The 24,575-nt window shown below is 43.6% G+C and overlaps 1 protein-coding gene across 1 annotated transcript in view; it reads right to left on the bottom strand.

Annotated features, from left to right (window-relative positions):
• SLC6A5 (solute carrier family 6 member 5) overlaps positions 1–24,575 on the bottom strand; it is a 70,674-nt gene that overhangs the window by 25,998 nt on the left and 20,101 nt on the right. Inside the window, exons 6-12 of the mRNA XM_081189578.1 lie at positions 21,891–22,032; positions 15,806–15,938; positions 13,211–13,345; positions 11,517–11,620; positions 4,108–4,232; positions 2,315–2,427; positions 244–375 (exon numbers count right to left, since the gene is read on the bottom strand). Coding sequence (XP_081045704.1) covers positions 244–375; positions 2,315–2,427; positions 4,108–4,232; positions 11,517–11,620; positions 13,211–13,345; positions 15,806–15,938; positions 21,891–22,032 — 884 coding nt within the window. The remainder of the gene's footprint in view (positions 1–243; positions 376–2,314; positions 2,428–4,107; positions 4,233–11,516; positions 11,621–13,210; positions 13,346–15,805; positions 15,939–21,890; positions 22,033–24,575) is intronic.

Below are 24,575 nucleotides of genomic sequence, written 5' to 3'. Positions count from 1 at the left end.
AATATTCATGATAATAAGATACTGCAAGAATGCAGATATTACCTTAATGCCAAATCATATTTTGTAATCTTGTTAAATCCCACAGTATCACATGTCACACATAAAATTTCACTTTGATCCATGCATTTTGTTTGAAAACCTAATAATCCCATGGACTTCTTCCTACCAATTGTAGGAACAGGCCTTGTTGCAATAGGAGAAATCATGGGATGCAATGTGTACATATTATGGCAACACTTTTACCTGAGTGATCATAGGAAAGCCCATGATGAAAAAGGAAAGACAGCATCCAAGAGTAAACAGAGGCTTGTGAGTACGTAAGTACTTTGGAAACTCATCTGAAACTGATGTCACTATCGTCTCAATAGTGGCAAACTAAGAAATATCAAAAAAGAACAAGTAAGACAATAGTAATCATACACACAAAAACACATTTTGTTTAACATGGCATATGTAATATTGCTGCTAAAACCACTCTGTGAAACAGAAACTGGTATGTAAGCTCTTTGAAGATCATCTAGTTGACTCTTCTACTCAGAAAAATGTAGATCTCTACACCAAGCTATTCCTGTAAGATTGCACACAATAATCTGCATTAACTGTGAGTTAAATAGCAAGCATGAATAAGAAGTTGCAGATGGGACAACGTGTCTGGCTGTTAACCAGAAGGTTGGTGGTTCGAGCCTATCCTGGGAGAGCTGTGGACAGGATTCCTGCATTGCAGGGGGTTAGACTAGATGACCAGTGGGGTCCCTTCCAACTCATAGAAATCTATGGTTCTATGCTGGCCTGCACAATCTAAATAATCTTTAAAACATACAAAACTGCTCAGATAGCTCTGAGTGAAGGGTTGATCAGTTCAAATGATCCACTGGAGCAATTTTACTCATACATTTGTGGCAATGGAGATGCAAAACAGTGAAGCAACATGCATTCCACATAATGTTTCTGGCCCTCTTGAACCATATGCCTTAAAATGGCAATACTTGATGATTGAATTGATCTCCAACGGAGACACCAGACATCTTGAAGTATGCTGAAAAAGGTGTCTACTTCCAAGACCTACCCTGCATTTTCAAATACACCCCAAGCAGTCTTGTTTCCAAACATCATCACTTCCTCCAGCTTCATCACCAACCCACAACTCTACAAAATTGGTTCTCCTTGACCCCTGGTGGCTCTGCATACTTGGAAACATCAGCCTCCTGCTAGGACAATAGTTTACTTCATGCCAGTAGGCTTACCTGCCCCTGGTTTGCCTGACACAGCCAGGTTTGAGCCAACTGCCCTCTAGCCCACAGGTTCCCAAACACCATGTTTCCTTCCCTTCTCCTTCCATTTTGTGCACCCCTCTTATTCCCCTCTTTGAAGCAGATGTTCTTTCCTGCTCAATAGCCTAGACCTTCTCAATATGACTGGTATTGTTGAGAGCCACCAGTAAGGAGGAGTAATACTAATTCAGTTTTCTAGGCTGTAAACCACGATCCTTACTTTCAAGTAAGCACCACAGAGAACACTTTTGAGCACAGGTGCATGAGACCAACCTCTAAGGCTGCAGTCATATGCATTTTTATCATTAATATTGGTGAGGCTTACTTCTGAGTAAGTATGCATGGAATCAGCTGCATGACACCTCACTCCCCCTCCCTTGAAACAGAAGTCTTATTTCCTCCTCAGCAGCCTAGATACTCTCAATATGAGTGGTATCATTGAGAGACACCAAGTAAGGATGGGTAAAACCAATACAGCATCTAGCAAGTAAGGATGGGTAAAACCAATACAGCAGGGGGAAAATAATTAAGACCCTCAACAATTTTCAGGTGGTCTATGGAATGAAGGGGGTTTGGGAACCACTGTCTAGCCCCTTCCATGAAGTGAAAACCTCCACTTTGATTTTGGCTCAAGTTTTGTCGCAGTATGTGGGTCACTCTCTCTACAGGTCTGCCTGATTAACACCTTTCTGTTTCTTCTTCCATCCCAAAGGCAGCTTGAATGTGATAATTAACTTCTGTATGGCTCCTGCTGTGACATATTTTCACCAAGGTCAATTCTAGTACTGGGGTTTAACCTCAAAATCAGTTTTGGCTCTAATCCTACACACACTTACCTGGAGCTAAGTCCCACTGAACTCAGTCGGATTTATTTCTGAGCAGACATGCATACAATTGTACTGCCTGTATGTTTATTTTGCCTAAAAACCTTGGGTATGTGCTAGGCTCCTGCTTGTAACCAGTTACATTAAAAATTATTCAAAGATGTACTCTTTGGTCCTGTAACAGTCAATAGCAAGGTAGGTGAAAGAAGGCAAGTTTACCATGGTGTCCAAGCCAAGTGTTAGAAGCATCAAGAAGAAAATTATAGCCCAGAAAGGTGAAAGAGGAAGCCTGGTTAAAGCTTCAGGATATACTACAAAGGCAATCCCAGGACCTAGAACACAAGAAACTAATATTTATCTGTTGATTGATTAATAATAATAATAATAATAATAATAATAATAATAATAATAATAATAATAATAAAAGATATCAACTGTCCCTCATTAATCCTACTGGTTTTAATTGTGGCACAAACACAATTCCTTTTTCAGTGAAAAGCCTTCTTCATTGTCACTTTGTGTTTTATTTACAGTAGACAGATTCCCCTTCCCCATCAGTTTTTTTGCACTACATTGTAATGCAGTAGAGCTGGTATAATTCAGCAGCAAGAGAGTTAATTTAAATAGGTACTTCACAAAATGTTTGGGAACTATGACAAGCATTAAAAGAATTGTTGGTTGAAGATTATTTTTATTTCTGTGATGTGATGCAAGCAACTCTCTTTAAAACCTGCTGCTAACTGCCAGCTTTTCTGGGCAAGAAGGCTTAGGGGACCTTATATATTCATAAGCATGCTCTTTCATCTCTTGATTAAAGATTTCTTCTTGACTACTATAGATAAGGCGGCTGTTTGCACTAGCTTCTTGCATGTGAAAAGTAAATTAAGGAATCAAAATAATGAGTTTCTAAAATTCATCATGCCCTCTGGGAAAATTTAATTGCAGAAAATGAAATTTCAGATCCCCCTTGATTTGGACCCCCTAAATTAATGTCAGGCAAGAGTTATGGCCACTAAGAGTTGGGCACACATGAGAACAACTGCTGAGTTTCAGAAGTAGAACTTGCTTCCAGATGAGGTCAGACAGGTCCCCTCCCTGTACTTACTGAATCCTTTTTATTCCAGCAGACTTTAATTAGGATTCAATTAAAGTTATAAAGGATTTTATAACTTTAACTCATTTTTAGTCTTCTTCTATTGGGTCTTTTCTACACTGCTTAGAGATAACTGTGATTAAGACGTATACAAATTGTTTAAGTAAATACAAGGCTCTCCAGTCTTGTTGGGCTCTGGTTTCCATCAGTCTCAGCCAACATGGCCAACAATCAGGGGTGGCAGAAGTGCCAACGCAACATCTGGAGGGCTACAAGTTCCCCAGCCCTGTTTTAAGGGGAGTGTAACCCCATCCTTAACAAGCTGATACTCTATCCCTGGACAGGTAAGCCTTTGACTAATAGCACCTCGTCTGGATTTAAGTTTAGTTTCCTTACCCTCATCTAGCTCATCACTGGCTCCAGAGCCCAATTCAGAACCTCTATGGCTAGATAGGAAACCTCTGGCCTGTGGGCTAGATGTGCCCCTTGGAGAATTTCCATATGGCCCTTCAGGGCATGTCCTCCTTGGCCCACACCTGCAATTTACATCTGAAAATAACCTCATGTTGAGAGCTTTTTCCACTCATGCAAATTGTATGCCCAATCCAGAATGGGATCACAGAGGGGGGGCAAATTATTAAAACCGTCCTACCTCCTAGGCCAGGGTCTTGATCCAGACTGGGGACCTCCCATATACAATTTGCATTGCAGAAAAATCTCCGAGTTACTCCAATAGGAGTTATTTCCCCCAATATACAAACGGGGGCGCAGTAAACCCAATCCAGACTGGGATCCTGTGGAAATGCCCCTTCCCCAGTATTCTGAACAATGTACATTTGCAGGCTGACTTGCAAACCAGGGGGAAAAAACACCATTACCCCATGCTATACCATTCATAAATTGAAACAAACTCTCATACCTTGGTCGGCAACATCTTCAATGTCTACTTTGAGCTCATTTGCCATAAAACCAATAACGGAGAAGATGACAAAGCCTGCAAATATACTTGTGGCACTGTTGGTACAAGTTACTATCAAGGTGTCCCTGAAGAAAGAAAAAGATGAAAGAAAATATGCACAGTAGAAGTAATAGTGGGTACATAGATAATAATTTATCCTTTGTGGAACACCAACTCTTAGTAGACACAATACCAAAAATATATATACATATTTTAAGTGAAACAACAACATCCAAAAGCTTACTACTGATAAAAAGACATTCTACTAATATGGAAATAAAAACTTACAAAGTGGTTAGCGGCAATAATTATTAATTTTAGGCCCAGGTTTTAAGGCGTAGTTGAATAGCTATCAACCTCCCTGACAGTTTTGATGAAGTCACTGTCTCTTTCATAAGCTAGATTCAAAAACAAAGTGTTCCTCTGAGCAGGAAGAGTGAAAGACAAACAAGGTAATAAAAGTTGCAAGAAATATGGCATGTTTATATAGTTTGCACACTGTTTTAGGAATGGGGAAAATCAGTGCTTTTTTTCTAAAAAAAATGTTTAGGGATACTCTCATTTTCCTAATCATATTGAAATACTGCCCCTCAATGAGGCCAAACTTAGATTCACAAAATGTTTAGGGGTATGCATACCCCTGCATCCCCCCCCCCCCCAGAAAAAAAGCACTGGGGAAAATATATCTGGAAAGAATTTTACATTAGAACAAGTCAGTGAGCTATCCTGGAATAACCACTAAGCAACCAAAGTTATGCTGTTATGTACTCGGTGGTCTGTGTTGCCTGAGCTTGAGTCTGAACTAAGGATTCTGAGCCCCTGTGTTCTGATTTGATACATGATATCAAATCACAGAACACTTCAGGATTTGGGTCTCTGCCATTGGCCCTTAAACTCAGAGTTATGATTCACAGCTTGGAAGTTTAGACAGCCAATCACGTTGGGAGTGGCCCAGGCCTTCAGAAATGTATATAAGCAGTTGCTTTGCCCCTGTTTGTTTAGTTCTGTTAGTTCAATAAAGGTTATTGCTGTTATCACTGTGTCTTGCATCCTGAGAAGCCATCTACACTTCATACACCCTGGAGAAAATTGCTGCTTTTAAGTCCTTGGCCCTTCTTTTAAGGCTAACACTCTTGCTGTTTATGAGAGATTGACACTTACAAAAACATTTACTTACACTGACTAATGAGCAAAGTCAATGTTCTAGTGCCCCTTACAAAATTTAGGGTAGTAGATTTCCTCCCTTCCCTTTCACTATTGCAATGAATATTTCCAGGGAACTTGGGGCCAATTTATATTGCAGCCATCTGTTCAATAGCCTCATCAGTGTTGATACAGAGAGGGCTGGAGGAATTGCTCCATGGATGCCTGCAGCAACCAGAGATGAAAGGTGCTACAGGCACTTGTAAGCTTTGGACATGGGAAGGCTCGTTTTCAGGCAGATATATGCATACTTCAATAAATTCATAGCTCAAAAATATAAATGGAGTGATTTCTTCCAAAATAATATCAAATAATTTTCAGTTTCAATGTCATTTGTTTATCAGATGATGAAAAGAAATCTAGAAACCTCCCATAAAAAGCACCCTGCAGTTCCCGCAGACCTCTAAGGAAGGCTTCCCTTAAGTAATCATTTTTTCCTTCTTGCTGAGACTTGATAATGCTAACTATAGAAACAGATTGCTGTGTTCTAACTTTGTTCTAAAGGAAACTTTTTTCCCCCTGGCTCTGGATCAGCATCAGACGGAAATACGGCTCACTAAGAAAGCTTATCACTCTCACAGAATTTTAAGCTGGGGTATGTGCTGTAACAGATTGTTACAAATCCAAGATAATTTTTTAGTCTGCACTGAAATGCACTGAAGGGGAAAATATTTAAAATAAAATTTAGCTGTACTGAGGTAAATTATGACATAAAAGCCACTCCACAGCTCTCCTGCTCCTTTTACTTCAAGATGTTTACTTCACAAACAGGGATAACGGGGGTTGGAGGCTTTCTTTTCCACTAATGTCTGTATTTCTGGGGGCCTTAATGTGGCACCTTTGGACACAATTGCAGCCACAGAGACCTACCAGGTTGCCCATCAAGCTCTTTAGCCCCCCCCCCCCCGACCAATTATAAATTATAATGGCCACACAGTCCAAGTGTCTCTTCACTCTCTCCCATGTTGTCTATGGAGGCCCTGCTACCATTTTGATTAGTTAGCACACTTGGAAAAGAGGAGAGAAAATAGCTCACTGCTGGTGGCATCCAATTACAACTGTTGACTCTCCCTTTCTCTGCAGGTAGCATCCAATTAGAAGAGGGAGAACGGTTCTAATAGGATGCTACCTGCAGGGGGGCTTTTTGACTCTAAGGAAAAGAGACAGCAAGAAGGTGGGGTTTTTCCTATAGCTGAGTGCAAAAAGGAAACATAGGTGCTGAGAGAAGACTAAAAAAACAAAACCAGAGCACCAGGGGTTGGAGGGGGGGAGGTGTCCATGTGCGTATAGGTGATCAGGACACATGGAGAAAAACATATGGGGTAGGGGTAAAGTGTGTGTGTGTGTGTGTGAGAGAGAGAGAGAGAGAGAGAGGGAGGGAGAGAAATCTCGACTTCTCTGAAATTGGTGGTTTGCTTTCCGTAAAAAGTGTGTTAGTAGAAAACTGTGGGTCAAAGGGGACAATTTTGTATTTGGGGGCTCAGACTACGCATCTGTACTCATTTTCATGGGCAAGTTACTTGATCTCAAGTTCATTAGTTTGCCATCTGTGGAATGGGTGTTTTCTGACTACTCACACCAACCACAGCAGCTATTTTGTGAGTGGTCGTACCTCTGTGGCAGCCATTTTTATCATGTCAAATACATTCTCAATATTCCAAAAGTGCCCATGGGCCCCAAAAGGTTGCCAAGTTCATACACAACACTAGCAACTGTTCCCATGCTTCTGTAGGGATGCATTCACTGGGTCTAAAACATGGCACATAAAGATGATTTCGTTAGTGTTCTTTAGGTCTCTTCTAGTATACAGCAACACATTTCTGTTTCTGATACTGCTAATTAATGCTCTGGGCTTTCCAAAATCAATGGATAATTGTAATACATTTACCTAATTCTAGGCACCAGTGCACACCCTCCAACATTTCTCCGATGAAACAGGGATGTCCCATTCCATAATGAGAATCTTACTATTTATACCCCACACATCTTACTGGGTTGCCCCAGCTACTCTGTGCAGCTTCTACCATATATAAAAAACATACTAAATCATTTTTTAAAACCTTCCCTATACAGAATTGCCTCCAGACAACTGGAGGGTCGGATAACTCCATACCCCCTAACATTTCCCCATTGAAAATAGGGACATCCTAAGAAAAAGTGGGATATTCTGGGATCAATTCAGGAACCAGGATAGCTTCTCTAAATCAGGGACATCCCTCGAAAATAGGAACACTTGGAAGGTCTGCCAGTGACTTTCCAGAAGGGGGAGAAGAGAAAAAATGTTTCACGTTCAGCTCTAGGTCAGGATTGGGGATTCTGTGTCCCTTTATATGTTGTTGAACTATAACTCCCAAAATCCCTGACTGCTGACCATACTGATTGGGGGCGATGAGAGTCAGAATTCAACCACAAGGACAGCCACAGGTTCCTACTACCAGCTATAGGTCTTCAGCACCATGATACTGGTAGGTAGATTGAAAGTGATGACTGCCAATTCATATGAAAGCAGGTAAGTGGAGACTGTTTATAATGTAACATGACCCTTCCCAACAGCCATGCTTTCCCCCTTGAAATGGCTTCTCCCTGGCAGGGGTTACTTCTTGTCTGGGAACCCCATGTTCAGGGGGGATGTCTGCAGCAGAGCAATTTTATGGGGAAACAAAGGCAGGGGAATAGCTTGGCTCTCTTCTCACACCCACACGTGCTGCACAATCTGGCTCTTACACACAGGTCAGCTGCTATGACATCAAGTTCCATCCTTAGACATCAGAAGGACTTATCTGGCATGGGTTCTAGTAAGTGTAAAAAGCAAGAAGTGTGTGCAAATGTCTAGTTAAATAAAACATAGGCTCAGGATCAAAATATAGACAGGGTGGACCCAAGACATAATGCACTATGGTTCCCCTACACAATATGTCCCAGTCATACTGTGGACTGTATGCATGGCTGACACTCTTCACTCAGATTCTCTTCAATATGGGTTTGGTATTTTTTTAAATATAGAAATGAGAGCATTCAGTATAGATAAATTGGTCTGCTTAGACTAGGGAGATTTGAGATGCCTCAGACGAGTCACTGTCTCTCTGTCCAACCTCCCCCACAGGCTTGTTATAAAATGAAATAGGATAACCCCCATATATATACCCTGGAGCTTCACACCAGTGAGACTTAAACTAGTTGATGCTTAAATTAATCTACAATGAAACCTGCAGCCTGGAATATATCATTGTCTGCATGCTAGTCTTGCATTGAGAGCAGTGGCAAAAACAGTCACAAGAGAAGCTAAAATGTCATTTGGGGGCTGTAATCCTAAATTCACTTACTGATAAGTAAATGAACTCAATTGGGCTTCCTCTGGTGTTGATATGCATAGGAATGCACGGCTGTATCATGAGTGGAAATAGCAGAGCCTCAAATTTAGAAGGCTCAAAGATTTAGATTTTGCTGGCAATAAAACTCTCAGTGATTATTTCATCAACATGCAAGCAGCAGCCAAGATACCATTGATCATGACTCCCAAAAAAACAGAAAATAAAATGGTTCTAACAGTCATTAGAAAGCAAATCTAATGAGACTTCAAGAACTCTTAAGTACAGCATTAATTACTTACTCCCCAGGGAAGCTCATACAGCCAGTTTCATTGCAGTTTTCAAGAAAATCATAACATTTTGGAGTGGGTGGGTTTTAAATTGCTGCGTTGGCTGCTGGTCAAAATTGTTTTTTATATTGTTATGCTGCCTTTGCTATGGCTGTGTTATTTTTCTATTTCATTTAAAGATGATGGGTGTTTAAAGTATCTTACTTATGAAGATTAATTTGATGTCTGAGACTTCTTTTGGGCATAGGGAATAATGTCAAAGAAAACATAATTTACAATTCCCTTGACAGAAAAATGATGACTGACAGTGAGACCCAAAAAGAAATCATGTTATCAAATGATAGGGAGACAGTCATTCCATAAAATCCAGGTCGTCATAAAAGTGATTCTGAAAGACCAGACTAATTATAGTGATTCCTTCTAACAGCTATGAAGCTAGAATCTGCATACACAAAAGTAAATGTCACTTTAAAAGTAAATGCTTCAAGGAAGGAGAGAGAGGTAGCTGGTTAGGAAGGGAAATCATAAGCTTTTGCAGAGAGATCACTACTCTTCTCTTTAAAATCCTCTGCAAAAGATGACAGAACTAGGGCATGTGTTAAAGAAGAGTGCAAGAAAATCAGATGGTGCAGGCTGGCCCCTAGGCTAAAAAAGCACACAAAAGGGCCTGTCAGTTCTGCTTGAACATGCATGTACTGTATATTAATTCTTTAACCATTTTGATGGTTAAAGCAGCATAGCACCAAGAGTTGTGCCCCCCTTATGAATTATTTGGAAGCACATAATGTGCAGAATATAGGCATCCAGGCCCAATTGGTCACTTGGATAATAAGCCACTCTCCCCTACATCCTTGTGCTTTCTCTGCCCCAATCCAGACCAGCTTGAGAGGTGACACAGGGGGCTCGGAGAATCTGCAAAAACTGCCTCCTTTCTTTTCTTGATAAGGTCATGGAAATGGGAAATGAAACGCTGGGAAAACAGAACGCACTGCCATGTGAATGCAGCCTATGTGACAAGCTTTCTTGAACGACGAGTCCCAACATTCCTTCATTCTTGAGCGCATTTTTTATAGCCAAACCCAGCACAATAGCTTTTAAAGTGTTTTAAATTCACTTTAGACACATTTCTCTGCCCTGGAATCTAGTACCCGTTATTCTATGCATTCTGGAGACCTGTTGCCTACCTTATTTGCTCACATATTTTCTGAAGCCTTTCAGTTCTATCAGCAGCACTGACATTAGACTGCAACATTCCCAGCATTACTTTTTTTTTTTGTCACCTTCTTAATGTCACACTTTTCTGACTCCTGCTGCCTGTTGTTCAGAGAAAATGCAACCCAAGCAACCAAATTTTCAGCTGTGCCTCTAAAACTCCCTCTTGGGCACATGCTACATCTTTATGAGCTATTGTTGGGGTTGCTGGTTTCTACTGTTCCTTCCTCTTGCGTTTTGAAGCTGCTTCAAATAGTGGAACACTTGGAGTAGGAATGTGTTGAATAAATAAAGCAATCAATCAAAACCAAATATGGAATGGGCCTGCATTTATAAGAGAGCAAACTTCTCGGCTCTGTAGGAAGTTACCCACTACCTTTAATCAAAGGTTCCATCTTTAGTTTGAATTTAGAGAGCTTTTCTTAATCTTAACTAGGTGCTAATACAATTTCAGTAATAATCACTGTGCTCAGTGATATAACAACAGCAGAGGTGATACAGCCATTGCCCTTTTGGAAACTGCAGATTACCCTTTCTAATGCAGAGTGCTCAGAGCATAGCTGGATTCTGACCTATTTCTAAATCTCCAGGCTTTCTCTGGTAGAGATTATGCTTGTGTTGTATTTCATACTGCCAGCCCAGGTTCTTCCTGGCAATTCCCGAGGTTGCTTTTCAACCTGGCCTATTTTTAATTAGGGCAAGCTTTCAATAGAAAGTAGGGCACACCAACCTCAGAAGGAGCCCAGTGGGTTTTGAGGACCTGCATCACAGGTGATGGAGTGTTTCCATTCTTGAAAGAAATTGTGCTTTACAAACAATGTCATAGCTTTCAAGGCACAATTTAGCCAAACAACAGAACTTTTGGGTCCTGCAAGGTCCAGAAGTATTGTGTGTTGCTGGCCTTCCTGAACTGTACTGAAGGGAGAGGGACCACATACTGAATGCCTTGCAACTTCCAAGATTCCCTCCCTAATGGAGGGTGGCATATCAGGAAGCAGGGCTCTCCCTGGCATTCTAATGTCTTATGTACAGGAAGTTCCCTCCTTGACCTGCCCCCACATGAGGTAGCATGCAATTCTCTCCACCCATTTGATATAGTTCTGCTATGTGACAGTTTTGAATGCACAGACTGGTTTTATTACTGATTGGGTATATCCAAATCACCCAATTTTCTTCTTTCAGTGGTCTGGCTGTGTCAAATAATTAGGAACCACTGGTAATCCTAATTATGGTTTAAAATTCATAAACAATGCCCCCCTAATTTGTAGGGATCTAAATTATATCCATAAGTTTCTGGAATTAACAGTGCCACTCAGTCGCCATAAAGCCATTGGGTTCATGGAATTATTCTACTTACCTGTACAGGTTGTTATGAAATTTGTTATAGGAAGACAAGGTAATCAGGCCACCCCATGCAGCAGACAAAGAGAAAAATATTTGAGTGGCAGCATCTTTCCACACCTTTAAAAAAAAAAAGTCCCATGAAGAAAATGAGCATCAACTTCAACAAACATTTTTCAGCAAGTTATTTTAAAAATCAATAGTGCTGTTGACTATGAGAGCAATCCTATCTCAAGCTACACCAGGATGAGTGGATTAGGATCCAGAGATCTCCAGCTGAGTCAGGAGGTTCCTGTCACAGTTGGGTTATGGAGGCTTAACTCCCTCATCTTCGACTCTGCTGGAGAGACATTAGTATATTTTCCAACCAGCTGAGCCCACCATGAAGGATCTTAAATTGACATAAACCCCCACAAAGGAGTATGTTGGGATGGGACCAGAGGGCTAGGGTTATTTAGGCTTAATTCTAAACCCATTCTGTTTAGTCACATGACCTGGCATGGAGAAAAGAACCTCAGATTTAGGGAGAAAAGAACCTCAGATTTGCATTGATTTGTATTGATTTGGAGGGGGAGCAGCTGCCGCCCCCCCCCCCGACTATGCCCTTGCCTGGCAACCTAGTATAGGTTAAACTGGCAAAAAGGATGGTATAACTCAAACTTTGTTTTAAAGGCTTTGTTTCCCTCTGCAGGTACAGGCCAGCTTAGGCAGCAGTAGCCTTGTTGCTGAATGGAGTCTGAATCTGGTGTAACATGACACCAGCTAAACTCACTGGCTTGGCTTTACACCAGTTTCTTGTGTACAGGATTGCTCCCTACAATTCAAACTGATTGTAAAAGAGCCCATATAAAAGTGGCACAGCTCACGGCACAAGAAGAAGCAGGCTGCTCCAAGCAGTAGAATTTATGGGATTGTAGGAAATACTAGTTACAGATAGGTAGCCGTGTTGGTCTGCCATAGTCAAAATAAAAAAATTCCTTCCAGTAGCACCTTAAAGACCAACTAAGTTAGTTCTTGGTATGAGCTTTCGTGTGCATGCACACTTTTTCAGATATCTGAAGAAGTGTGCATGCACACGAAAGCTCATACCAAGAACTAACTTAGTTGGTCTTTAAGGTGCTACTGGAAGGAATTTTTTTATTTTGTAGGAAATACTGTAATACAAATTACTACTGCAAAATGTGATGATGGACACACACACGCACAAAAATGGATTAGCCAAATTTATGGAATTCCTATTGTTGTTGGGACCATTACACTGGAGCAGATACGCCTCAGACTGATCCAACAAGGCAGCCCAAATGTACTCTAAACGTCACTAGATAAGGAACAATTTGCACTGTAATCTGATAAGTCACCAGGTGAGCTGTTCTCTGGGACTGTGTTATTTCATTCCACATAACACATGCAGCATGGCTGTGGATGTGCAGAGCTAGCTCACCTTGCTGATAGCCATGTTTCACTTCCTCACAACCAGAAAAAGTGTGACCCACCAAAACAAATGGAGCAATGTACTGAAGGACACGCAAACGTAACCTTATTAGAACGCCTAATGTAATGGGTGCAATAGATTTAGCCAGATCAGCTTGCACGTAATTGATTCAGCACAGCATAGCATATCTCTGTATGCTTTCTTAATACACAGCAAATAATAAATCTGTATGAATTATTCACCCTATTAGAGTGTTATAACTGGAATAATAAGCCCACCATAGCATCAATCAGTTTCTCCCACTTAGGTGTGATGAAGTACAATATTCCATTCCCAGCTCCTGGCAGAGTTACTCCTCTGATGAGTAAGATGATGAGCACTACATAAGGGAATGTAGCAGTAAAGTACACCACCTAAAGAGACCACACATAGACAAAGAATTACTCATTTGGGCGGATCCTATAAGTAGGCTTGCTGTCCATGACAATTCATTACCCTGGCAGAGTTGGTACACAGGCTCATGGGAATGTGAGCAACCTACAGAGATAATAGGATTATTAAACTGTTGCTATCTATGAAAAACCACAAGCTAAAAAAATGGCAAGGTTCTGAGATAACAATAGCAGTATTTATGTGTAGCTGATGTTTTTCCTATACATGCATCTTATTACTATATGTGACCCTTCAAACCAATGAAAATCAAGGTAGTTTTTCATAAAATGTGGTGCTCTGTCAGCAGGCACAGCAGCCATTTATTTAAGATCCCATCTCTCTATATACCGTATTTTTTGCTCTATAAGACTCACTTTTTCCCTCCTAGAAAGTAAGGGGAAATGTGTGTGCGTCTTATGGAGCGAATGCAGGCTGTGCAGCTATCCCAGAAGCCAGAACAGCAAGAGGGATTGCTGCTTTCACTGCGTAGCGATCCCTCTTGCTGTTCTGCCTTCTGAGATTCAGAATATTTTTTTTCTTGTTTTCCTCCTTCCAAAACTAGGTGCGTCTTGTGGTCTGGTGCGTCTTATAGACCGAAAAATACGGTATATACTGATGGTTGTGCTTGATTCTGCTTCCCCAGTTGCTGCCCTTTGGTAAAAGGACCATCTAAAGCAAGGGAGGGGAGCCTCACTCAGATCCAAGGGCCAAAAGGAACCCTCCAGGCCTCTCCCTCCAGCCCTTGTAACTTTCTCCAGGCCACACCGCTCTCTGACCTCGAGTGGTTTTGCCTGGCTAGATTTTGTCCTTGAATGCCTGGCTCAGTGGAGGACAGGAAAGGGTGTTTGAGCATGTGTGAAAACTAGCCTGATCTACAAAGATCAAAATGACACTAATTGCTCCAGCAAACTGCAGTTGCCCAGAAGTGAATGTTGCAGTTGGGCTGAAAAATGTTTCTTTTCCCTCTGATCTAAAGTATTTCATCCACGTTAGCTGCTGTTATATCGTGGTTAGCACTCATGCAGGTGAGGTGCGTATTACCTGCATGCTTGTGAAATAGGGAGGGATCTAAGGCTGGAGCAGGGACCCTAGTCAGAGGGAACTAGAGCTTACCAAAGATTGGCCAAGGTGTTCTGAGCCCAGCAGGGTAGTCTGCTGTTGAAGTAAAGGGGGATTGAGAAAGGAGAGGGAGAGGTGTATAGATAGCCCTTTCTTTATGACCCAGCAGCTAACTACAGAATCTTGCTTCTTGTGCATTGGGAACAGAGCTTCCCTGCAGAGGGAGCAGCCAAGTGAGCTTGAAAAGAACTAATGTGTGGGGAGATAAAAAGAGAAGAGGGAGAGGGAGCTGAGGCTGAGCCCTAAACAAGCCTAGTTCTACCATTCTAGGACTCTCTTTTCAGTACAGTTGGGATATCTTTGAAATCTATTTACTTTTTTCATTTAATGATGTTCCCAACTCATTTGTTATGTGCCCTCACATTTTAAAATAGAGCAGTTTTATAATCAAGCTCCTCAGCCTCATGCATGCTTACGCAGAAGTCATTTTATTAGAGAATTAATCTTTATAAAGTTTGTAGAGGGGCGGGACACTCATATTTTAATTACCTTTAGGACAATGTTGAAAAAAGATATTATCTATCTTCTTGAGCTGAAGAAAGCTAATCGTGTTTAAGAGAACTAAACTTGAAGGCGATATGATATATTTTGTCTTGTTTTCCATACTGTACAAACTCATTAATTTTATTCCATTGCTATTTTTAGCCTCACAGAACATTTTAAAAACCTGAAAACCCTCCTATGAAGAGGGGATAGTTGAGCAAGTGTAGACAGGCTGGGCAATGATGCTTCTGTTGTATTATATTCACTCTCTGAGGTATCCAGTGAAGTACTTCTGCTAGCACAAGGATTTCCACTTGCAGAACATAACTTCCTTCTCTTCTCCCTGTATGCCCCAGATCCTCCCCAGATCTGCTCTGGAGGTTGTGAACTCCCAACATGGGTTCAACAGGGCTTTGGGGAGACATTCAGAGAGAGGAGAAGGAAGGGAAGTTCCACTGTGCAGCTAAATGTCCTTGCCCCAGTGTAAGCATTGAGTTGGGTAATCCAGCCAGCTGTCTTTGGAATGCGTATTTTGATAAAATGAATTAATCATACTTTACAGGACTTTTTCCGTTCACCTTTTAGGATGCAACCCAATATCAATACTGAAAGCACAAGGAATGTAGGCAGCATGCCATGAGGATCCCAAATTTGAAAAATAGAGCAAATACTCCTATCAATGAAACTTTTCTTCAGCTACCATGCAAGAGGATATGTGCTAGGCTGCTTTCACATTTATCAACAAACTATTCAGTAGTTTAGTAATACTTAGTTCTTCAGTCATACAATATATCACTGAGTTCTGGCTCTGAACAGTCTAAAGAAAGATGCTCTCTTACTTTTCCCGATGTCTTTATTCCTTTAGCCAGGGAAGCATAAACAATCGCCCAAGCCAGAAAGAGAGAGAGTGCCAAAGGCCACCTGATTTCACCAGGATATTCGATTCCTGCAGAAATCTTCAATACAAAGTACCTGAGAATCAAAATGCCAATGTGAGTCATTACAGGCCCAATCCCTCCGGCGTTTACTTTTGTAATGTCAAATACACACACACAGCTTTGTTGTGGTCCATAGACCCAAATTACACAGTCTAAAAATGGTATAAATATCAATAGTTATTAAGGCATAAGAGCGTCCTCGCTAGCCAACAGAGGAGCCTTAGGCCATACATACTGATTTCTGATACTTACTGCCTCCGAGAGAAATTTTGCTACACCCAGTGTAATAGTATCAGTCTTATCCTCAAGGAGAACCGTAACATAAAAGGAATAAGCAATTCCAGGTTGTTCTGTTAATATTGGTTTGATTAGATGCTATCTAACCTGTTTATACAGACTACAGTGTAATAAAATGTGTTTATCCATTCAGCATCCTGGGAACTTGGGCACAGCCTATCTTAGGATGCCAGCCAATCTTCCACTCAACACTTTGGATGGGAAAACTTTTAATCTGGCTTTAGAAAATAGACAGTGATAGTTTGGTACAGTCAGTTTCTTAAAATAGCGAGCTGACAAAAAAACGAAACCCTGCATATATCGGATTCCTAACACAGATGGGCCACAGGTCACATATGAGCAAGATCGTAAATCACTGAGGGCAACATCCCAAAACCTCTGTCAAATATAACTGTAGTTGTGATAACCACATCCCAGCCCTCCCCATCCTATCTGGCGAAGGGAAGATCTGGTCACAACAGAGTGTACCCCTCTCTTGTGCCCTCCCTTTCCCTGTTTGAGGTACGTGCCAGCATCAAATAAGAGATTAATTATTTAACAGGCTGACGCTTATCAAATAGCCTCAAAAAGTTCCCTAGGGTCTCTCTGAAGTTCCTTAGGTACTGTGTGGTTAAAACTATAGGTGTGAGAGTATTTGAAATAATCTGAGACAACACAGGGTTTATAAACAAGAATTGAGTTTACGAAGATAAAAGAGAGACTGCCATAATTTTTGTGGTGCTTTCACTCTGACCACTATCCTATGAGGCATGTCTACCAGGACTTGACATGATGACAGCTTTAGGGAAGAGATACCAAAAGATTATGTGGTGGGACTTGAACCCAGATCCAAATCCCATTCAAACCTCAGGACATCTACCTCCTGAATGCCAAAACAATGTACTATTTTCCTGGCACTTGTTTTGAAATGCCATCAAATTGCTTCTGTCTCTGTAGCAGGCTGCCCAGGAAGACTCCCTGAGTGAGTGCTTGTGGGCCCTGCTTTCGCCACTTACCATCTGGCTTGGGGCGGGGCCTGGGGCCTCACAAGGACTGCGTGCTGCTTGCTGCCTGCTGCCCAGGAAGACTCCCTGAGTGAGTGCTTGTGGGCCCTGCTGTTGCCACTTACCATCTGGCTTGGGGCGGGGCCTGGGGCCTCACAAGGACTGCGTGCTGCTTGCTGCCTGCTGCCCAGGAAGACTCCCTGAGTGAGTGCTTGTGGGCCCTGCTTTCGCCACTTACCATCTGGCTTGGGGCGGGGCCTGGGGCCTCACAAGGACTGCATGCTGCTTGCTGCCTGCTGCCCAGGAAGACTCCCTGAGTGAGTGCTTGTGGGCCCTGCTTTCGCCACTTACCATCTGGCTTGGGGCGGGGCCTGGGGCCTCACAAGGACTGCATGCTGCTTGCTGCCTGCTGCCCAGGAAGACTCCCTGAGTGAGTGCTTGTGGGCCCTGCTTTCGCCACTTACCATCTGGCTTGGGGCGGGGCCTGGGGCCTCACAAGGACTGCATGCTGCTTGCTGCCTGCTGCCCAGGAAGACTCCCTGAGTGAGTGCTTGTGGGCCCTGCTTTCGCCACTTACCATCTGGCTTGGGGCGGGGCCTGGGGCCTCATAAGGACTGCGTGCTGCTTGCTGCCTGCTGCCCAGGAAGACTCCCTGAGTGAGTGCTTGTGGGCCCTGCTGTTGCCACTTACCATCTGGCTTGGGGCGGGGCCTGGGGCCTCATAAGGACTGCGTGCTGCTTGCTGCCTGCTGCCCAGGAAGACTCCCTGAGTGAGTGCTTGTGGGCCCTGCTGTTGCCACTTACCATCTGGCCTGGGGCGGGGCCTGGGGCCTCATAAGGACTGCGTGCTGCTTGCTGCCTGCTGCCCAGGAAGACTCCCTGAGTGAGTGCCTGTGGGCCCTGCTTTTGCCACTTACCATCTGGCTTGGGGCGGGGCCTGGGGCCTCACAAGGACTGCGTGCTGCTTGCTGCCTGCTGCCCAGGAGGACTCCCCTGAGTGAGTGCTTGAGGGCCCTGCTCCGCCCTGCCACTTACCACCTGGCCCGGGGCGGGGCCTGACAGGCCTCACTAGGACAGTTGTTACTGCCGGAGAGGCACAGAGTGTTTTTAAAATGTTTTTTAAAAATTTTCTTTGGGTTTTTTGTATGTGGGGGGTGGGGGTGGGATGGATGTTTGGTTGGGCTTGGGGAATTATTATTTTTTTTATTTTGATGTTTTTGTAATTTTTACATTTTTTTGTTTGTATTGTTTTATTGGTTTTGTTTGTTTGTTTAAGGTGTTATTTTGTTTTTAGGGGGAGGGTTCAGGGCTGCCGGGGAGTGGGCCCCAGCCCACAAAATGGCTGGGGCATGTTCCACAGGGGGGGATGCACTGGGACAACCGATCTCAGTGATCACGGGTAGGAGGAGGAGTTACGCTAAGACCAGACCATGTCATTACAGAGGAGGCAGGTTTAGTCGTTGTCTGAGGACTATCCCTGCCTCCGGGTCTGGTCCTGTCCGGATGGATACTAGAATCAGCAAGGGATACCCACGTGACCTGAAGGTGCTGCTGTGCAATGCCAGGTCAATGATTCGTAAGACCACTGCCATCCATGACTTGATCATGGATGGAGGATTCGACCTGGCATGTGTAACAGAGACTTGGTTGGATGAAGCAGATGGGCCTGTCCTTGCCGCTGCTTGTCCACCAGGTTTCTCTTACGCACAGCAACCCAGGTCACGTGGGCGGGGAGGGGGGGTTGCAGTGATTTTTAGGAAGTCATTAGTTTGCACCAGGCGTCCTATTGGGAAGACCCAGTTTTCTGAGTGCATGTTCTGGAAGTTGGGCAATAGGGGCAGTACAGGATTCCTTTTGGTGTACCGACCTCCCCGCTGCACCAAGGATTCCCTGCCCGAGCTGCTTCAGGTCGTGGCGGATGTTCTCCTGGAGACACCTAGCCTGGTCGTCCTAGGGGATTTTAACATCCATGCCGACACGACCTTACAAGGGGCCGCTCGGGACTTCGTGGAAAGCATGGCCTCCATGGGGCTGTCCCTGAATAAGTCTGGCCCAACCCATAGCCGTGGACATGCCTTGGACCTGGTGTTTACCTCTATGGATGTTGGTGATCTGACACTAAGTAAAAGCGAAATGAAAGAAGTGCCATGGTCAGATCACTTCCTGGTGCAACTGGACTTCTCTGCGACCCATCCCCTCTGCAGGGAGGTGGGACCAATTCGGATGGTCCGCCCCCGCCACTTAATGGATCCAAATGGTTTCCAGAGAGTGGTAGGGGATGCTTTATCCCATGTTGATGGCCTTTCAGCCGATTCCCTGGTGGCCCGCTGGAATGTGGAGTTAACCAGGGCTATTGACTGTTTGGCTCCGAAGCGCCCTCTCCGATTGCATGGAGCCCGGACAGCCCCGTGGTTTTCCACGGATCTGAGGGCAATGAAACAATCGTTGAGACGGCTAGAGCGCCGGTGGCGGATAACTCATTCCGAATCTGACCGGACACAGGTTAGAGCTCAACGTCGAGCCTACCAAGTGGCGATAGCGACGGCGAAGAAGAATTTCTTCACCGCCTCTATTGCATCTGCAGAAAACAGCAGCAGGAGACTTTTTCAGGTGGTTCACAATTTAGCGGAACCACCTGCAACATCGGGGCCCAGTACGGGCCACATGTTCTCCTGCAATGATTTTGCAAAGTTTTTTGCAGATAAAATCGCCCAGATTCGGGAAGAAGTAGACTCCACCGTGGGAGCAGGGCTGGGGCGGGAGAGTGCTAGAGTTCTGTCTAGTCAAGTTGAGTGGGATCAATTTCAATCTGTTACCTCCGAGGATGTGGACAGGCTGCTTGGACGAGTGAAACCAACCACCTGTCTCCTGGATCCTTGCCCATCCTGGCTTATAAAAGCTAGCCGGGAAGGACTGGGCGATGGGCTTCGTGGGGTGGTGAATGCTTCCCTCCGTGAGGGAGCCTTCCCAGACCCGCTGAAAGAGGCGGTTATTAAACCGCTTCTTAAAAAACCATCTTTAGATGCGGCCACGATGGCCAACTATCGCCCAGTCTCAAATCTTCCATTCCTGGGCAAGGTGATTGAGCGAGTGGTTGCTGAACAACTCCAGGCACGCCTGGAAGAAGCGGACCATTTGGATCCCTTCCAGTCGGGATTCAGGCCTCATCATGGGACTGAAACTGCCTTGGTCGCACTGGTTGATGATCTCCGGCGGGCTAGGGACAAAGGTGAGAGCTGTTTCCTAGTTCTGCTGGATCTCTCAGCGGCGTTTGATACCATCGACCATAGCATCCTTCTGGACCGTCTTGAGGGGCTGGGAGCTGGGGGCACTGTTATACAGTGGTTCCGCTCCTTCCTCCTGGGCCGTGTTCAGAAAGTGGTGGTGGGGGATGAGTGTTCAGACCCTTGGGCCCTCACTTGTGGGGTGCCTCAGGGTTCTGTCCTCTCCCCCATGCTTTTTAACATCTATATGAAGCCGCTGGGAGAGATCATCAGGAGGTTTGGGCTGGGTGTTCATCAGTATGCGGATGACACCCAGCTCTACCTCTCCTTTAAATCAGAACCAGTGAAGGCGGTGAAGGTCCTGTGTGAGTGTCTGGAGGCGGTTGGAGGATGGATGGCGGCTAACAGATTGAGGTTGAATCCTGACAAGACAGAAGTACTGTTTTTGGGGGACAGGAGGCGGGCAGGTGTGGAGGATTCCCTGGTCCTGAATGGGGTAACTGTGCCCCTGAAGGACCAGGTGCGCAGCCTGGGAGTCATTTTGGACTCACAGCTGTCCATGGAGGCACAGGTCAAATCCGTGTCCAGGGCAGCTGTTTACCAGCTCCATCTGGTACGTAGGCTGAGACCCTATCTGCCTGCGGACTGTCTCGCCAGAGTGGTGCATGCTCTGGTTATCTCCCGCTTGGACTACTGCAATGCGCTCTACGTGGGGCTACCTTTGAAGGTGACGCGGAAACTACAACTAATCCAGAATGCGGCAGCTAGACTGGTGACTGGGAGCGGCCGCCGAGACCATATAACACCGGTCTTGAAAGACCTGCATTGGCTCCCAGTACGTTTCCGAGCACAATTCAAAGTGTTGGTGCTGACCTTTAAAGCCCTAAACGGCCTCGGTCCAGTATACCTGAAGGAGCGTCTCCACCCCCATCAGTCTGCCCGGACGCTGAGGTCCAGCGCCGAGGGCCTTCTGGCGGTTCCCTCACTGCGAGAAGCAAAGCTACAGGGAACCAGGCAGAGGGCCTTCTCGGTAGTGGCGCCCGCCCTGTGGAACGCCCTTCCAGCAGATGTCAAAGCGATAAACAACTACTTGACATTCAGGAGACATCTTAAGGCAGCCCTGTTCAGGGAAGTTTTTAACGTGTGACATTTTATTGTATTTTTGGTTTTTATGGAAGCCGCCCAGAGTGGCTGGGGAGGCCCAGCCAGATGGGCGGGGTATAAATAATAAATTATTATTATTATTATAGCAGGAGCAATTAACTCATTAGTCAAGTCCCAATATATGAAAGACATATCTAAATGACTGGCATAAACACTCAACTAATGAACAGCAGAGAAAGAACCTACAGACAATGTAATTACAATTTTTTCATTCCGTTAATAATTTCGTGCATTACCCTGTGACTTTCAGACGGAGGTTTATTTTAAAATTGTTCCAAAATGTGTGTGTGTGTTTTGTTATTGTTTTTTTAAATCTTACTTGAAGTACTCTTCGCTGCCACTGACAAAAGTTTTGTTGACATGGCTGGTATAGTTTACCATTGTCAAGTTTGGATAGGCACTCATACAGAAAGTAGAGTTCTTTATTTGTAATTTGGGGTGGTCACCAATGATGCAGGAATCTGAAAAAACACAAGTCAAAAGAGCAATTACTGAGCTAAAATTCATCTAAAGACTTGGGGGAAAACAATTAACAAATAACAGCTTGCATTGAAGTACATTTCATTTGAGCATTGAAAATTAATTAGGTTCCTCTACCTGGTTGAACAAAGGCAAACTATCTTCCTTTCAACATTAATCACATTTGAGCCTTCCTTTTCACTGATGAGTCTAGTCCAGGCATCCTCAAACTTGGCCCTCCATATGTTTTTGAGACTACAATTCCCATCATCCCTGACCACTGGTCTGCTAGCTAGGGATCATGGGAGTTGTAGGCCAAAAACATCTGGAGGGCCAAGTTTGAGGAAGCCTGGTCTAGTCCATCTTGGCCTTTTGTTGGGCAGGACTTCTGGCAATTTGTTGTGCCCATGCAAAAGCCCCAAACCCACAGAATGAGCTCATAGCTCCAAATGTGGGTGCAAGTCTCAGTTTTAGAGACAGGTAAATGGGGCTTGCTAGTATTGCCCACACTCAGGCTTGTGTGATCATTGCTGCGATGCAACCTCTGCTTGCAATCTACTGTGATCTGTAGACTATTAGCTACTCATTTGTGGCTCCCTGAGTGGTTATTTCATACTGTGCATTTAATGAGCTGTTTTCCTCCTACTCAGTTTCTCTGGACATTTAAAAACAATGAACAGCAAAATAAATACAAGTTCACTAAGTGAAACATTGCTTTTATACATGTTGCTTGCAAGGCTTGTAAATCCAAAGTCAATTTGTAACTTATATTTGACTGCTGCAGATTTGTGCATTTAAACTGAAATTCTGGTTTTAAAGCTATTATTTGATTTTAATAAATGTATACCCCAATTTTCCATCTGAAGATGCCCAAGGCAGGTAACGATAAGCTATAAGCTGTTTTCTATTAAGGAACACTTAAAAAAAATATCCAGGGATATTTCCAAAGCCAAGCCAGTATGAACTACCGGTATGCGCAATCCTACTGTGAAGTAGTGTCTAATGGGAGGAATGGGCAAATGTAGGTGGACATTTTCCATGCTATTGCTTCAGCACTAAACTGGAAGTGTACAAAACACAGTTTGAAAGAAAGAACAAACTAATATCCTGCTGTAAGGTCTTAACCCATCAGTACTGACTTGATCTGTCTTGTGGATCAGCGGCATAGTTGACCCAGAGCAAAACTGAAACCCCCATGTCTGAATCCTTATACAAGGATCATAGATTTGTTCTCCCCATTGGGCCATCTTTAGGCAGGAACGGCCAATTTCCTGGCATTAAGGACTCATGAACTTTAATAGTTGTGTGTTTCAGCAGGTATAATATGTCAGAGAAAGCTAAGGTAGAGGTGTCCTAATGCAGGAAGACCGTACACATACAAAGCAACCACATAGTCTAAGAAAAATAAGGCATAGAAAACTAGTGCGGTACTCTGAATGTAAAATGAGATAATAAATTTTTGGTTTTTTACTAGAGCCAATAGGCATTTAGAGGAGGGATTAAGCATTTAAATGTGCCAGTCAGATGTTACATTTCAAACTTTACAGTGGAACCTCATGTTGCATACCATCCTCCTTACTAATGCTTTGAGTTACAAGCTTCGCTAACCCGAAAGTAGATGCTCCTGGATGCGAACTTTGCCCCAGGATGTGAGCGGAAGTCGCACTCCGGCGGCGCAGCAGTAGTGGGAGGCACCATTAGCAAAAGCACGCCTCGGATTATGAATGATTTCCGGTTATGAACAGACCTCTTGAACGAATTAAGTTCGTAATCGGAGCTAGCACTGTATTAGATTTTTCTATTGAAATGTCACTTCAGGACATACTTCTGAAAGTCTTCAGTCTGAGCAGTATAATATTGTAGATGTCTACTGAGAAGTCAGTTCTACAGAAATTGACTGGGCTTACTGCAAGCCAAGCCTTGTCAGATGTATTTCAAGCATGGGAGTTAAATATTAATTTGTCAATGTTTTCAGCAAAACTACTACACCCAGCAATATCCATATGGCGAACACTAATCACATTCCCAAGAAGAACTTAAATTTGCAGCTCTGAAATCAAGTTCTAATGAGGAGAATTGACTTTTGAGTTCAGAAATTTGTTTCAGCTTGAACCTTGGTTGTATGTGGAGGCCAGACTGTGATTAGGCTTGATCCAAAGCTTCTGATTTATGACTAATACATCAGCTATGACTTGCAGCAATATTTATCCTGAACAGAAGTTTTCTGGTTACAAGGTGCATTTTAGGTGCATTAGGACAATCCTCATGTGCACCTAAAGACAGCAAAGATCTTGAGAACATAATCAGCGTATTAAGAGAGTGGTATTTAAATTGCTCAGATTTAATTATTATCCACAGAAATGAGTGCAGTCTCCTAACTCTCTCTGCTTAATCTGAAGCCATGCCCTTTCTGCTAATTGACAAAATCACATTGTTGCTTTTGAAATTCTCTCTTAAAAGTCAGTGAAGGCTACTAGTGATGCAAGAAGTATAAAACAGGAAAAGAAATAATTGCTGTCAAATGATCCCTTTGTATGTCCCCTTG

The sequence above is a fragment of the Podarcis bocagei genome (genome assembly GCF_964188305.1).
Source record: "Podarcis bocagei genome assembly, chromosome: 1".
NCBI classification, from domain to species: Eukaryota; Metazoa; Chordata; class Lepidosauria; order Squamata; family Lacertidae; genus Podarcis; species Podarcis bocagei.
Note: the sequence above shows the minus strand (reverse complement) of the source record. Positions and strands in the feature narration are given on the sequence as shown.